Raw genomic sequence first — 15,233 nt, 5'->3', positions numbered from 1 at the left:
TCCTGTGGGTTCCTGGTCTGGTGGACACCTTACTTGAATCCAAATAGTGGGAGTGCAAAGTACCGCAAAGAGAAGTCACCAGTCCAGAGTACCTCGCTGGCTCTGCTCCTCACTGTCCATGGCAAAAAGTGCTCCTGCACAGCTAGACTAGGTTGGGGCAGTGTCGTGAGAATGTCCTGGTGACTAGCCAAGGAAGCAATGGACTGTGGATGGGGTCACTGGTGGGGCTTCTCAGCCAAGGAGGGGAGGGTTCAGACTTGGGAGATGGTGTTGCCTTCCAGCGCCCATTGCTGTGTAGCTGACGTGGCCACATGCTCGGGAAGCTCGCAGAGCCTCGCTGGAGAGACCCTCCTCTCTTTTTATTGAAGAGTGGTATATTGTGTGTTTTTTACTGTAGTGGTTTTTTATTCTAATGGTGCTTTGGCAACTTCTGTTGCTTAAAAAAAGGTGATGTTGTTTTTCTTCATGCCCATTCTGGCAGGTGATTTTGTTAAACACGTATTTTCCAAAAGTTTTGTGTATTTCTGATTCAGTTAGAAGGAATTTCAGCGTGTTGTGGGAGAGTCCAGGCAGGGGGAAAAAAATTCCTAGAGTCCTGACTCCGTGCCTGCTTCTTGATTAAAATATGAATGCTTTCCTTAAGAGTCTAAGACATTCTTGGGAGCACTCTCCTTACAAAGCACAAGATGAATCTGTACTCTGGTTTTCATACATTAACTCATAACAGGATTCCCAGCTGCCTGATTCCAAGGAGACCTCACAGAAATAAATACTTTCCCTTTTGTTCAAGTACAGCATTTGCAAAGACTTCACACAGTTCTTTTGAAAGAAGCAGACTTGAGCTGGTTATACCATTCACACGTCATTGAATGCCATCCCCAGCTTTGGGGGAAACTGTTAAATCTCTCCATTTTATTCTGCTTTCAGAGTTCTGTCTTGGGGGGGGTGTGGAATATTAATGCAAATTTTAGTTTGAATATATGTGTAGTCTTCAAAATCCACTCTTGCTCAGGAGAGCTCTCCTTGTATTGCCCTCAGAGGAATGCAGCAGAAGAGGCTGTTAACCCATCTCTCTGTACATCCTTTGTTTGTCTACAGCTGAGTGATGGTTTTTCCTCCTTTCCAGCTGCTAAACTGATCAAAGTACATAACTTTCTTAATCTTTTCCATGTAGACAACTGCTGTCGCTGCCACAGGGTTGCTGTGATTGCCACGCAAAGGGAAGGCTTCCACCAGATGCTCCCTCTTCAGATGCGTTTCATATGCTGAAAACTTCTGTGGTGGTGAAACGGAGGCAGACCGAGGGAAGGCCAGAGTGCCTTTTAGGATAAATAACTGATTTCCTTGTCAGATACCTTTGACAGCTCTCTGCTCACGTATGCCTTTGCCTTCTGCATTGCCAGCTCTTTTTGGCTCCTTTTGACTTTTCAGGTGCAGCCTAATGAAGCTGGGAAAGGGTTTTTTTTTCCTTGGAGAACAAAGGCAAAGGCTGGTACTTTAAAGTTTCAACAACTTTCTTCTGGGGGTGTTTCATGACTGTTATTTCACGTTCATCCCCTGTGGTTCATAATCTTTGAAGCAACCTCCATCTCCCAGAATTTCTTCCTAGGGCTGCTGTGCCTGGAGATGAAGTAGAGTTTTGTTCGAGCTGATTCACAACTCCTATGTGGAGCTGAGGAGTAGAAGGGAAGGTGTCAAGTTGTTGCCAGAGAGGACTGGAAAAAATATGTATGACTTTTTTGCTGAAAAGCTTGTGTGCCAGATTGTCGCTCAGCGTTGTCGGGAAGCATTTTGTAATTAGTTATTGTAATAGCAGTCGTCCTTCAGAACTTGATGTATAGGTGTGTGATGTCTGTGTTGGCTTACTGCATTAACACAGGAATACCACTATGTATTTTAAATCAGTGAACAGAAGGAATTGGCTTGAGCTAAATAGGGATGACATGAGTGCTGAGCGGGGGACAGGCCAGTTTAAAGGCTCTGAAGGCTAGTGAGTGGTATTATCCATGCCAGTGGAGCTGTGGTAGCTGCCAGTGTGCGTGCTGTTAGCCTGCGGGATGGAAAGGTAACGTGGTAGAGCTCATTTGCCTCAAAAGAGCATGAAGTGGCTTCGAACTGCCTTGCGTGTACTGCCAGCTAAAAGTGCACAGCCAACCTAGTTCAGCTGAGGTATAAGATCTTAATCCACTGGACTGTCGATTTTGAGCCTTTGAGCATATATCGGGTAAAATGATGCAGCTTGAAACCTTGGTCTGTGGTGTTGGCACCAAGATGCCTGTAACACCTGAAGGGTTTTGCAGTCACCTTTGAAACACTGAAGTTGATGCAGCTTCCTGTTTGTAGCAGCATGTTGCAAAGATGCTATAGGGTATTTATTGTAACTTTATATTGCTTTTCTCTTGTGTTTTGCTCCAGGGTGTGTTTTCAGTGACTGATATTTGACCATATTGTGAAATGTCAAGTCGCTGCAGAAAATGCACCACGTGAAATGTCAGCTTGTCTGTCTGTTCCAGGATGATGACTTGGAAGAAGGAGAAGTTAAAGACCCCAGTGACAGAAAAGTGAGGCCACGTCCCACCTGCCGATTTTTCATGAAAGGTAATGACATGCTGTAATGATGGAAGAAAACCGAAGATGCTGTAATTTTTCTTGTTCGGTTTTGTACCCGTTAAGCTGCTGTCTACATGATAAACTGTGCCTCAGGCATCCTCAGTATCACCTTTCTGTTCCTTGGTGGCCAGACGCTGAGTTTACATAGAGCCAGTATGCAAAAATTGCTTTGTACTAAGTATGGTGAGCCCAGTAGAAGCAAATAAAGGAAAACTTGCTAGTGTTTTTAAAACAGCATGGAATAAAACTGCTTGGGCTGATTTAACAACTATTACTTAGAGGTTATTCTGTGGAAAACAAAAATGGCAAATACTTGCATACAATACGTAGTTATTTCTTGCAATCCCATATCCATCTCGCTTCCCCAGTTATTAAAAGATATTTGATAAAATTCTAAAATCAAAATAGGGCCAGAAATACTGTTTCCTGGTAAGAAATGTTGATGCGACATCGTGTTGACATCCACCAAGCTGCTGCAGCCCCTGCAAATGCATCTGTTGACCAGGTTCCTGTGTTGCCTGCATAGTGGTGTCAGGTGTTGGCAGCTCACGTACAGCTGTTTTCACAAGCAACCCAGAAACCCCAGCGAGACGGCGCGCTCGAGGGCTGACGTTGGACCTGACAGGGTGAAATGTGCCAATGGCCAGTACTTTCACTGGGCTGAGGAAATAGTCAGCTGGAATAAAAAATAATTCTCATGTAAATAGAAGCTTTTTCCTCAAGTTGGAAGATTGCTCCGCACTCTATCAGAGACCACATTTCTGAAATATGATTGGGATTGTCAGCCTCGATTGGAAGGAATGGGGGTAGGAAATTGTTAAAATGTATTTCTTAACTGCTAATGAGACCCAAGACTTGAAACTTTTAAATCTAACCAGTTGTATTTTTTTTAATTCTTCTTAATAGGACATTCCCCAAAGTTTGTGCAACTGCACAATAGCTATCTTAGACTATTCTGCATTTTTTTTTTAGTGTAGAGGGTAGATTTTGTAGAAGTTTTCTTATTTAAACTGATTATAGCTCTTTTCCACTTGCTTCAGCTTCATTTCACTTAATGTTTGCTCATTTACTTGGTTTTATTTACAATCACCCTTGAAACAATTTATGAAAATCTGAAATTAAAAGAAGGGTGGAGAACCGGGTGGAGTCTCTTACTCCTTGCGTCAGTGGTGTATGCAACGTAGGGAACTACTTAGGGGGTTTCCAGAGACGTGACCATCAGATATCACATACTTGGCTTCCTGAATGTCTTCCGCTATCAAATTTTCTGCCTGTGCTGAGACACGAATGTGTTGGTGATGATGGTGGAACAGGGAAGTCCCTCAGCAAAGAGAGGTGTTTGTTCCTGAATCCTTAGCGTGACGTGACGTGCGCCTCTGTGCAGCATGGAACTATTTGCCCAAGTCAAAGTTCAGACTGCAGGATCTCCTGCCGCAGTTGTTTTTCTTTGATTTGGCGTGGGTTCAGGTAACGTTGACATCCACTCTTGCTCACCCCTTAAAGGTTTTATTGCCACCAGGGAGATCAGGCACGACTCGCATGGGACCTTGGAGAGACTCAGTTTTTTGTCCGTGCTGTGTCTGAGGAGCACTCACGTGGCTGCATCTGTCCAGTGGCATGAATGTCTAGCTTGCAAAGCCTTCCAGTGAAGTAGCTTGCTGTGTAGCTGCCTTGACATATATAGCAGGGCCCCTACTTGTCAGGGTAGTCATTTCCCTTGACACCTCAGTAGGAATAGTATTTGTGTAGGTGTCTGGCAGCCCCTACACCCAGTGCTCAGGCATTGAGGAAGGATGCGTTGCTCCATGAGCTGCTTGCAAAGGGATTTGTGCTCTTATTACATTTGACAGTACAAAAGCATGCATCCAGTGTTACCTCTGACTCTGAACACCAGCTAGTGGTTAATATGGGACCGATGAGGAGCATTTCCCAGGACCCAGGTGCGGTGTGAATTTCTGACATGTTGCCCAGCCAGCTGAGATCAGGGATTCTTCCTTAGGCCACAGCATCATTGACTGTTCCATTGTCTCTAAAGTCAAGGTGCTAATGCCTGAGCTAGCACAGAATTAGTGATGACTTTGTGATGCAGGTGTCTGCTGGGAAATCTGCAAAATGTCTGTTGACTGATGTTGAGTGGAGTGCCAGAAGAAAAAAAAAGGGTTTTGTTTCTATGGCAAGCTAAATTTAAGTTGGGAGTTAGCTTTGTATCCTGTTAGAGACCCTGAGTGTTACCATCTCTTTGGGGATGGTACCTGACACTAATGAGCAGCTTCAGATTTGCTGCTCTCTATAGCGATGTCTCCTTTCCTGCTTTGTGCTGGCAAGTCTGTGGAGTCGGTTGGAGAGAAAAGCTTTGATGTACTTTGTGCCTCGCCAGAATGCACTGTGATACTTCTGTTGCTGTCCGTTTATATTCATTGTTTTCTCTGAAAGGTAGAGCTCCTAACTTGAGGTCTTTGTCATTAATAAGACTTGAAAAGCTCACAGGCTTATTACTGCATTTGCTTAATGGTGTGTGTGCATCCATCCCTCCCTTCTCACTGTAATAAGGGTCTTGTACTTTCATCCGTCTGTGACTATGAATCTATTCGTCCTCTCTGGGAAGGTGGGGCGTGGTGGGTGTTTTTCCATGTGTATGAAAACGGGTAAACTGCAACAAAGTTGGAGAGAGGAACTCATATGTCTCAAACAGCATTATTCCTTGATGGGTTTTAAATGGTTGTGGGGCTGAACAAATGCTTGCTCTAGGCATACAGGGATCTAACAGAACTGTATTTCCACAGGTCACTGTACTTGGGGCATGAACTGCCGATTTATTCACCCTGGCGTGAATGACAAAGGAAACTACTCCTTGATCTCCAAGCCTGAGCCCTTCTCCCCAAATGGTGCTCCTCCTATCGGCCCCCACCCATTGATGCCAGCCAACCCTTGGGTATGGACATCTTTTCTGTGAATTTATGGCTTCTGCACATAGCTTTTGTCTCCTGCTCTAGGAGAAGTGAAGATTTTCTTTTTTTTGAGGTTGTACTTCAGCAAAATTGAATATATCAGTTGGATGTGTGATTTTTAAAAGGTGATCTTGAAGTTGCTAGTAGAGGGGAATAATTTTCCACGGGTGTCCCAGCTTATGTCCTGCTGATACATCTCTGGAGTATCTGGAGGTACTCTGGGGTAACTGTTTACAAAGCATGAGTTTGCTACTTAAAAACTGATGTCAAGTGTCTGTCTCCTTCCTCTTCTCACCTTTCTAACAGGGAGGGCCAGTTGTTGATGAAATCTTACCTCCACCTCCTCCAGACCCTCCAACAGAAAGTGCCTGGGAGAGAGGACTCCGGCATGCTAAAGAGGTAAATGCCATCCTCGGAAAGTGTGCTGACCGTCTCCAAAATCCGCTGGCCTGTTTTATCAGGAGCAGGATGCTAGAATAGCTCTTCTTGGAGCATGTAGTGTCTTGTTCTTTCTAAGGGGCCTTCCTTTTGCATTTTAACCTATTAACTGTGTCTTGTTGTATACCACAGTTGTTATGCAGTCAAGAGGAGCTGACATCCAGGTTTGATTTTTTTATATTAACATGAGCTAGAGGGAGTTTGTGGCCCTGAAGTCAAGCCCTCTGAAAAGCAAAACTTTTAAAGCTGATCCAATTTCCCTTCAGTACCTGTTTCTCTAGCACATATAGGGTCCATGTGTCTGATCATTGCAGAAAATGGGGTCAGCATGTGTGAAACTTCTACCGCCTGTCTGCTGCTGTTCTGCGCTGATGGAATAGTGAATTACACTTTCTATGTCAGGAAAAGTCCAGTGTCCTGCACATTCATGAGACTTGGGCAGAAGAAGGGTGCTTTAGTTGAAGGGCAGGTTTCTCCCAACAGAGGGGTTTTTAATACTGCCATTTCTCTGTGCCTCAGAAATGGTCTCTCTTTACAATGTTTTTATGTTATGGCAGGTATTAAAAAAGGCAACTATGAGAAAAGAACAGGAGCCTGACTTTGAGGAGAAGAGATTCACTGTGACTATTGGAGAAGACGAGCGTGAATTTGACAAAGAAAACGAGTTTTTCCGCGACTGGAATTACCGCATCACCAGAGACGTCAGAGATCCAGCGTAAGATGCAGTCTTGGTTTTGCTACATGGAATAGATGGGTGGGAAATGTAGTGCTACTAGTATGGCAGTCTTCAGTTAACTTGTTCCTCCAAACTGGAGGAATGCCCACCTCAGAAAATGGAAATGGCTTCCATTAAGCAGTATGTACACCTGTTAGAAACTTGAGCTGCTTCCGCTCACTTGAGTTCAACACTACCTTCCTTTACAGTCGTCTTTAAACCTTTCTGCCTTCAGTGTTGTTGGCCTGCTGGTCCCTTGAGGACACTCTTTAGTTGTCCATTGCTTATCTCACACCTGCATTCTTCCGACTTTTTTTCCTCTTGCTTTTCTTATTCCAACCCATGAGAGTTTTAAAATGCTAAAGCTGGGGCTGCAAAGTTGGAGTATGCTCAATGTGCAAGAGCTTCAGGGCAGCAGTTGTACTGTCTCAACCAGCTGGGTGTTTGTTTGCAAGGGCATTGGCACAGCAGCTGGTCTTAAACATCTTGACCGGTCCCAGATAAACAGTTTGGTAACACACTGGTCAGAAAGCAAACCTCTTAGCTGCCAGGGCGCAGCCTGGGCCAAAACAAACACCCTAAACTTAAGCATTTAGGTGATTGGTATTTTTTAAGGAGGTAAAACAAAATGTTGGCGATCTCAGACACACTCCTGTCATGACTGAGAGCAGGCAGAAGAAGGTGCAGGGATGAATCAGTCAGCTCTGGGAAACTTGTGTAGTAGTTCTCGAGCCAAGAAATGGAATGGAAAAAGAATTTTTGAGAGAGGAGCTTGTATCCTGCAGGAGTACAGGTGAATCTCTGTTTCTCTCTTGCTCACACATCCTCTGTTCTTCCTACATGTACAGATTATGGATTATTTCTACTTGCTCACTAAGAAGGTGTTTACAACACTTGGTTCTGTATATTTGAGAGTGAATGAATTGCAAAAAAAAACCTCTGAAAAGGAGTAAGGAGTAGGTTAAGTTTTTATTCAATAATCTTTGGTTTCCTCTGGAATGCAATTTCTTTCCCCACTTTAAAAAAGAAGCTATGTACTCAGTTCTGCAGACTGTAACAAAACAGTTGCCCCATATTAATTTTTTCCTGTGTCAAAATTGGTCTGTATCTTAGCCTTCTCTTCCCCTGAGAAGGCTTTCACTTGCCCTTGGGTCATATTATCACCAGTGCTCTGTGGGTTGACCATATAGTACCTTTATTTTATGATTGTATATGAAAACTAGCATCAGCGTTCTCGTCATTTTATGCCACTGCCTCGCTGATGTAAGAATTGTTGTTAGGTACAGGACTTCCTGTTTTTTCATGTAGTCAAGGAAAAAATGTATTGCATCTAGCCAGTGTTAAATAGAAGCCAAACAAATGGAATTCCTGAAAATTCAAGCACCTTAATGTATAACCAGACTGTGGCATTAAAATATCTTCATTGTGTGTAAAGGCAAAAGTTATGAAGCTGCTGCTGCTGTAAACTCTAGAAAATGGTGATTTTGCTCACAAACACAGACTTATTGCACAGATTGACACCTTGCAGCAAACTAACCACTGGTGGTGCAGCTGTGATGTTAATAAATGCTTTCAGGACTGTCTTGTGACATATGAAGATGTCTAAATAGTTCATGAATCCCTTTTTCTTTTTTGAAAAACTATAGGGAGGTGGACATCAAAGAAAACATTAACTATGGGTAAGCAGGTCTTTGATTCCAGTACTGTTGCAACTGTAAGAAAATACTCCCTTTCCTTTCTCCATTGCACTTTTAAAAACTTCCTAGGCCACAGACCGCTGTCCCATCAGGTGTGGTGGGCAATTTATTAACTGAATGGATGTATTTGATTTTTTCGTAATACCAATTATTCACCTAAGGATTTAAGCACTGCATTATCTAAATGCACAGCAGTGAAATGAATAAAAAGTCCACAAATGTTATAGGAAGGGAATGGGGAGATTTGGGCTTGAGGCTGGATTGAAAAGTAAAGCATTTCCTTTTTTGGTGTAGCTTGAGATTTTTTGTGTCTCTTTGAACACCTGATGTCATTGAATCCAGACTGTTGTCTGGTTGGCATCAGGAGTTTGTTGCTGAATTAAGCATCTGTATTCAAGATTTCCTGGTACTCTTTCCCTTGGTGTATTGTTTCAGACAAAAAGAGAAATCTTAAACCATTTAAAAGCACTGAAAGAAATACAGGTAGCCGCTTGACTTGCAGGGCAGCACTTAAATCTTAGCCTGTTTTAGATTATATGGCACTTTTTAAAATGCAAAAGTGGGCCCTTTATTCCCCTTACATACAAGTCGGTCTCATTACAGATAATCTGGAATTTGGGAGCACTTGCTTTATAATCTTAGTCCTGCCACTGACTCCTCTGTGGCCCTGGAAGTTTCTTGTTTTCCTGTACCCACTTCCCCATCTCTACAATGGATCTGATATTTTCACTTCAGGTGGCTGGCAGGGATTTGATATTGTTGAGTATGTGAATTAAAAACAGCAAATAATGTTAATAGAAATCATCAAATGGAGAAAACATTGCAGATTCAAGGAGGGTTGGTTTTAAATCCTTTTCCTCCCCAAAAGTAACTACAGTTTTGCAGTTGCACAAGGTGCACCACGCACTTGCCAGGTCACTTGTATGCTGGGGGGGCCAGCACCTGTTTTCCACTGGAGAATATCAGCTGCAGATGCGGTTACCTTCATTGCATGGAGTAATTCCAGGCGTAGGGGCAGAGCATTGCTGGCCTGCCCCCCAAGCTTAGCTTCTCCCAGTGGAAAGCTCAGCAACAACTCATGTCCTGTGCTGGCAGCACTGGTATGCACCCATCACCTCCGGTGGCAGGGGCGTAGATCACCATCCATTCCACTTCTGATGGGAGGGTGCTTAAGATTAGCTCTGTGTGCATGGACAGAAAATGCAGCTCTAAATCAATGAGGCAAAACATGTTCTGTTACATTTGCATACATTTGAAGTGACTATAAAAAGCAATTGGTGTTTCTGCATTTTTGCCGCATTGATTTGAAGGCTGAATTTGGTTCATAGTGTTCTTTTTTTGTGTTTATCAAGAAAGGTTTGTGCTTTTCTCTGATAAGCTTCACTTAAAAAAGACTGTCTGTTTGGGATATGTAGAAAATAAGCCACTTTGTATGGTCATACGCCATTGAACATGTTTTTTCTTGTCAGTGCAGAGTGACTAAGACCTGACCTAGAATAAGTAGTGTTTCTGTATGGCGACAAGGTGATATTTCCCTTTCTAACCTTCCCTGTTTTTCATTGTAGGCTTGATCCCTATACAGATCCCTATTATGACTATGAAATAGAACGGTTCTGGCGTGGTGGGCAGTATGAGAATTTCAGGGTTCAGTATACAGACCCAGATCCATACCGTAACTACAGAGTAAGTAAGGTAATACCCCTTTCTGCACTTTTACTTTCAACTTTCTTCCAGGTACTTCTGGTGCTTGTCATGTTTCCAGTGCAGTGGTTGAAACAGGGCTTTTCATGTATGTTCAAGATGCTTAATCTTCCAAATAGTTAAATCTTTACTTAATTATTACACAGAACACACTGTAGGTGCAAGGATGGGAGGATATTCTGTTTCAGCATGATGAAGGCAAAAGCATGTCCGAGATGGGAAGATGGTTCTTTTCCATGTGCACTGACTGCTCCTCTGCATACCAGGCAGTTGTGCAGCGCTTACGGCTGCATCTGCAGCCATTCTTGGAAGTGTTGGAGAGGGAAGGAGTTTCCAGGAAATAATCTGACTGAGGAACGGTTTGCTTGTTAATTAGTGGGGCAGACTGAAAGGATTAGATCTGGACAGGCATGCTTTGTGTACAGACAGAGGCCCCAGCGTGACTGTCTACCGCTGGTGGAGTTGCGTATTAGTTGAGTCAGATGAGGAAAGCGCCCAGCCAGTTGCTAACATCCCAGATGCAGTTTGTTGGTGTTGCACTCCTATAAGGTGTAGAGCTCAATGAAAATAAGGCTATGAACAGTTTCCCTCTGCTTTCTTTTGCCCTCATGCAAACTGTTGTGCCTCGAGAGTAGTGGCAAAAATAATAAATCCTGCTCAGTGGGGAGCTTTTCAGTGGTATTTGTCACATCCTTTAAAAAGTGGCTTTCCTTTTGCTGTAAGACTGTACTGTTCTACAGCAGCAGTGCACAAACAGGAGCCTGTCCTCGCTACTGCTGTGCATGATGCACCATCAGTTGTTCATGGTGCTTATTTGTAAAGTTAATTAGCTCGTTATAAACATGATTAGCAATGAGAGTAAATACTTGTAAACATCAATACATTTATTTAATAAGCATAATAAGCCAAATTAATCTTTGACTGTTGCCTTTGAAAACGACAACTGTGATGACTATGATGTGGTGGTTTGTTCCCTTCCACTTTCTGCATGCTCAGCAAACAGTGATGGCCAGCAAGCTCCAGATTATTTATCTCAATACTTTGCTCTAACATGGGAGGATGTATGTAACTGCTTGCAGTCCAAGACTTTGAAACCTTGCTGCCTCCTTTGTTAGGAGATGTTACCGCAGTGTCACGATGATTTCTCTTTTCTTTTTAAAGGAAAGAGAGCGAGAACGGGAAAGGGAAAGAGAGAACAGACAACGAGAAAGGGAACGCGAGAGGGAGCGAGAACGCGAGCGAGAGCGGCGCCAGCGGGAGCGAGAACGAGAAAGGGAACGGGAGCGTGACAAGGAGCGCCAGCGGCGGAAAGAAGAGTGGGAACGTGAGAGAGAACGAGTGAAGAGAGATGAAAAAGACAGGCAGCACAGGGACCGGGACAGGGACCGAGACCGGGACAGGGACCGGGAACGTGAAAAGGAGAAAGAAAAACCAAAGCCCCGGTCCCCGCTGCTACCAAGGTAAGTGTTTGCTGGAATTCAGACTTGACATTTTAGTTGATGTTTTAGCTGTGGATCACGAACCAGGCTCGCACTGATCAGACTGGAGAACATCACTATTGTCCACAACTCTTGAGTAAAGCAGTAGTTTCAAGAGGAAGGTGGCGACGCTTTAAATGAGCCTTGCTGACCACTAAGTGGAGCTAAAACATCAGTAAGAACCGAGTGTGCATAGCCTGACTGTGAAGGAAGGAGAGTGTCTGTCCTCTGGCGTGTAGGTATGGAGATATTCAGCTTTTCCCTGTTCCCTTGAGGCTAGAGTACGCCTTGGGAGGCTGGCTGAGTCCCCAGTGCCGAGAGGGTCCTGCAGATGGTGGCGACTCCCATTGTGGCCTTGACAAATGTCCTTTGACAAGAATCAGGGCTGGTTTGGGAGTTTGTGGATAGTAAAAGTATCTGGAGATACTAAAAGAGGCTAGAAAAGGTAAAGGGATTGTATGCCTTGAAATAAGTCTTTGCTAGGTGTTAACGGTGGAATTGCAGTGGGGAGTCAGGTTTCTTGACTCTGCCCAGTTTTTCTGAAAATCCTGGTTCTGACCTTTGTGAAGGAGAAAATTGAACCAGATGGACTAAAAGTCTAGGAATTTCAAAAGTGAATCCTATTTTGTTTCTCTGTCAATTATTTAATTATCGTGGCCTACCAGCATACTGTGTATTAGGCATATTTGTAAAGCACTGTATAAATATCACAGCTGAATATAGAACTTGTCTTAAGGGAAGTTCTAATGTCATGACATCTTTTGGTTCAGAATCAGAGAAAAGTGTCAAATTTCCATGCTGAAGGACATGTCCAGGAAAAGTGATTAGCAGTGTCAGTGTCTTGGAAGCTAGTGGCAGATGGAGTCTTCCGACAGTGTGTCAAGAAACATGTGGATGCAACAAGTGTGTGTATGTGCATGTTGGGGCAAAGAGTAGCGCAGGGAAGCTGTGTTTCCCGAGACATATTGGAGCTGCTTCTTCTGGTTGAGGTCTGTGGTGTTTCTCGAGCAATAGAGGAAGGTGTGAAACATTGTAAGCATGAGGAAAAGTGTATTTTAATTAAGAACAGAGCTAAGAAGGCCTGGAACAAGGTGCCATGTGGAATTGTGTGGTTTCAGGTGGGAGCAGGGTTTAGTCTTGAATCTGACCCAGAATTTTTTATTTGCATTACTAGAAGGAAAGCTGATTTTTTTATGATGACCCTTGTTTTTTCAAGAGGAAGTCACAGTTTCAGAACAGTTTGAAGGTGTCTTGTGAGCGCCTTGGTGCAGTAGCAGTGTCAAAGTGGTTATAGGAATACATTTAATTATATGCTACATTTAATTATAATCTTCACTTACAACCATAATTTGTGCACCTTAATTACCACATTTGCTGTTGGTTTGTGCTCTTGTTGGGTTAGTGATGGAAGAGATCTTGCAGTCCAGAACCATGTGATGAAGATGATGACAATGATGAAAGTGACATCAGCTGATTGGCAACTCAGGTTGTTAGTCATTAACAGTCACCATGACCAGGATCATTGCATGCAAGGCTGAGACTGCTCCTTCCCTTGACACTTGTGCTCGGTCATGGGGCAGGGCTTTGCGGGAGAGCTTTCGCTATTAGTACCGCCCAAGGTTTGCTGGGTAGGAGCAGTGGCCGTGTTTGCCAATCTTAGATCTATCTTGCCCAATGTAACCATCTGCGTGAGCCGAGAGATGGGATTTACAGTGTTCTTGACGTTATATGCTTTGTGGATACAAGTTCCCTGCTTCCCTCCCGTGCCCCTGCTCTGACATAGCAGTGCTTAAGGAAGCTGTGGATGCCTCTTGGATCTCCAGGCTTCTTAAGGCGAGTCTTGGTAAATTAAAAGGAGTCCTTGATATGCCTCTTTGCTATTTTTGTTTTAAGTCCACTATTCTTTCTAGAAGCAGATCGCAGGGAATCTACTGTTCGAAGTGTCCTCAGCCTTGTCCTGTAATGCAAGCGCTGATGACTGCAGGGCCAGGCAGAGAGCTGGGAGAGAGGGACAGCAAGCAGGGCTTTCTCTTGGCTTCATTTGTGCGGGCCTTTAAAAGCTGGTGGCAAGAAGCGTTTGCAATTTTTGTGTTGAATAGGGAGTTAGTACTGAGTGGAAAGCTTTAAAATCTCAAAAAAAAAAAAAGAAAAAACTTAGGTCAGTGCCTACACACAGTATCTCCTCTTAGAGGAGAGTGTAATTACTGGGAGTACTTACCAGTAAACCCAAAAGCCCTACGTTGTTGAAGGCAGCTCTCCAAGTATTCTTAATGGGACTTCAGTGCCTGCTGTTGAAACCCATGTCAACATGAACACTCTTACTATAGCACTTACAGGTGTATGGATGTCTGCAGAGAAAATAAAACTGCAGAAATAAGTTTCAAAAAAACTTTTTAACAAAAGGAAAGCGTAATTCAATTTCTTTTCCCTTGGAGAAGACATCCCTCCTCCAGCAGCTTGTGTTCCCCCTATGCTGCATTCCCCGGAAGCCTCTGTCACGCTTACGGTGTGACTTGGCTCTGGGCAGTGCCATTTTGTCCCACATAACCTTTTTGACAGGCTCCAGACTTCCTTGTGGCAGTGTGGCAGTTTGAGCCATCTCACCTTTTCTCCAAATACCTTTGTGCCATGCTGCAGAGGGTCAGGTTTGGCACCTTGGGATTAAACAGCTCCCAAGTTTCTTTACACATTAAAGTGCTTGTGATTGCTTTGCGCTTCCTGGGCAACAGAATGCACAATAGTGGTGTAGCACTCACCTGCGGGTCTATTTATAGACTCTGGGCTTTCCCTAATTGCTAGATCCCAGCTTTTGGTAAGTCCGGCCTTTCCGGGCATCATGCGGCTATGGGGGCTGGCTCGCGCCGCGCTGCAGGCAGCTGCCCGTTAACATTCCTGCACCAAAGGCAGTGCCGCTTCCAGCCGGAGCCCACGCGGCCCTGCTCTTCCCTTACTAATGAGCTAGGGAGATTGGAAAACTGCTCCACAGAGGTTGTGCAACCGGCAACGAGCTTTGCCAAAGGCAGAGCTGAGGATGTCTGTAATTACAGGTAGATGCCAGTCTGTCCATCAGCATACAAGCTCCCTCAAGTAGAGGCTGGAGGAAGGAGCGAACTGTCATACAGAATGCGGAGCTGAAAGGGATGAAAGAAAACTCGAAAAGCTAATAGCAGGAACATGAAAACAAATTCCCTTTCCATTATATTGAAAGCAGGAAGGTTTAATCTGATCTCTAAACAACAGCAGAGCAGTTAAGGCTAATAACACAGAGAAGCCAGAGGACTTCCTGGCATCATTGCTTGCTACAGATGAGGATTAGAATTTAACAACAAACAAAGATTGTAAACCCTAATGGACTCAGTGGCAAGTGTTTCTCCTTGAACCTTTTAAAAGAAGAGGCTGCAGTGTTTGGGCTTCAAGTAGGATTGTCACATGTGGATTGGACTTTTTTTGAAGGAGTGTGCAATGGCTGCTTTATGCTTTGGGTTGGTTTTTTTTTTCCCAAGTTTAAGATGAGCACTCCAAGAAGTCTATAATCTGAGATTGCAGTGCTAGTAAAATTGTTCCTCCTCCTCCCTCCTCAGGCATTGAACACTTAAACAAGCCAGGACACTTTATGATCAATTAGAGGGATAACTTGGCTGTCTGT

At 43.9% G+C, this 15,233-nt stretch overlaps 1 protein-coding gene across 7 annotated transcripts in view; it reads left to right on the top strand.

Moving 5' to 3' along the window:
• ZC3H18 (zinc finger CCCH-type containing 18) overlaps positions 1–15,233 on the top strand; it is a 51,015-nt gene that overhangs the window by 11,227 nt on the left and 24,555 nt on the right. For 3 of the 7 annotated variants that reach the window (XM_069793295.1, XM_069793291.1, XM_069793290.1), the window contains exons 4-10: positions 2,514–2,598; positions 5,394–5,542; positions 5,865–5,957; positions 6,554–6,711; positions 8,358–8,390; positions 9,974–10,100; positions 11,271–11,569. In XM_069793295.1, coding sequence (XP_069649396.1) covers positions 2,514–2,598; positions 5,394–5,542; positions 5,865–5,957; positions 6,554–6,711; positions 8,358–8,390; positions 9,974–10,100; positions 11,271–11,569 — 944 coding nt within the window. The remainder of the gene's footprint in view (positions 1–2,513; positions 2,599–5,393; positions 5,543–5,864; positions 5,958–6,553; positions 6,712–8,357; positions 8,391–9,973; positions 10,101–11,270; positions 11,570–15,233) is intronic. The other 4 variants (XM_069793293.1, XM_069793292.1, XM_069793297.1 and 1 more) reach the window with 3 other exon arrangements.

Source organism: Haliaeetus albicilla, chromosome 10 (genome assembly GCF_947461875.1).
Source record: "Haliaeetus albicilla chromosome 10, bHalAlb1.1, whole genome shotgun sequence".
Lineage (NCBI taxonomy): Eukaryota > Metazoa > Chordata > Aves > Accipitriformes > Accipitridae > Haliaeetus > Haliaeetus albicilla.
This window is presented reverse-complemented; position numbering and strand designations above follow the sequence as displayed.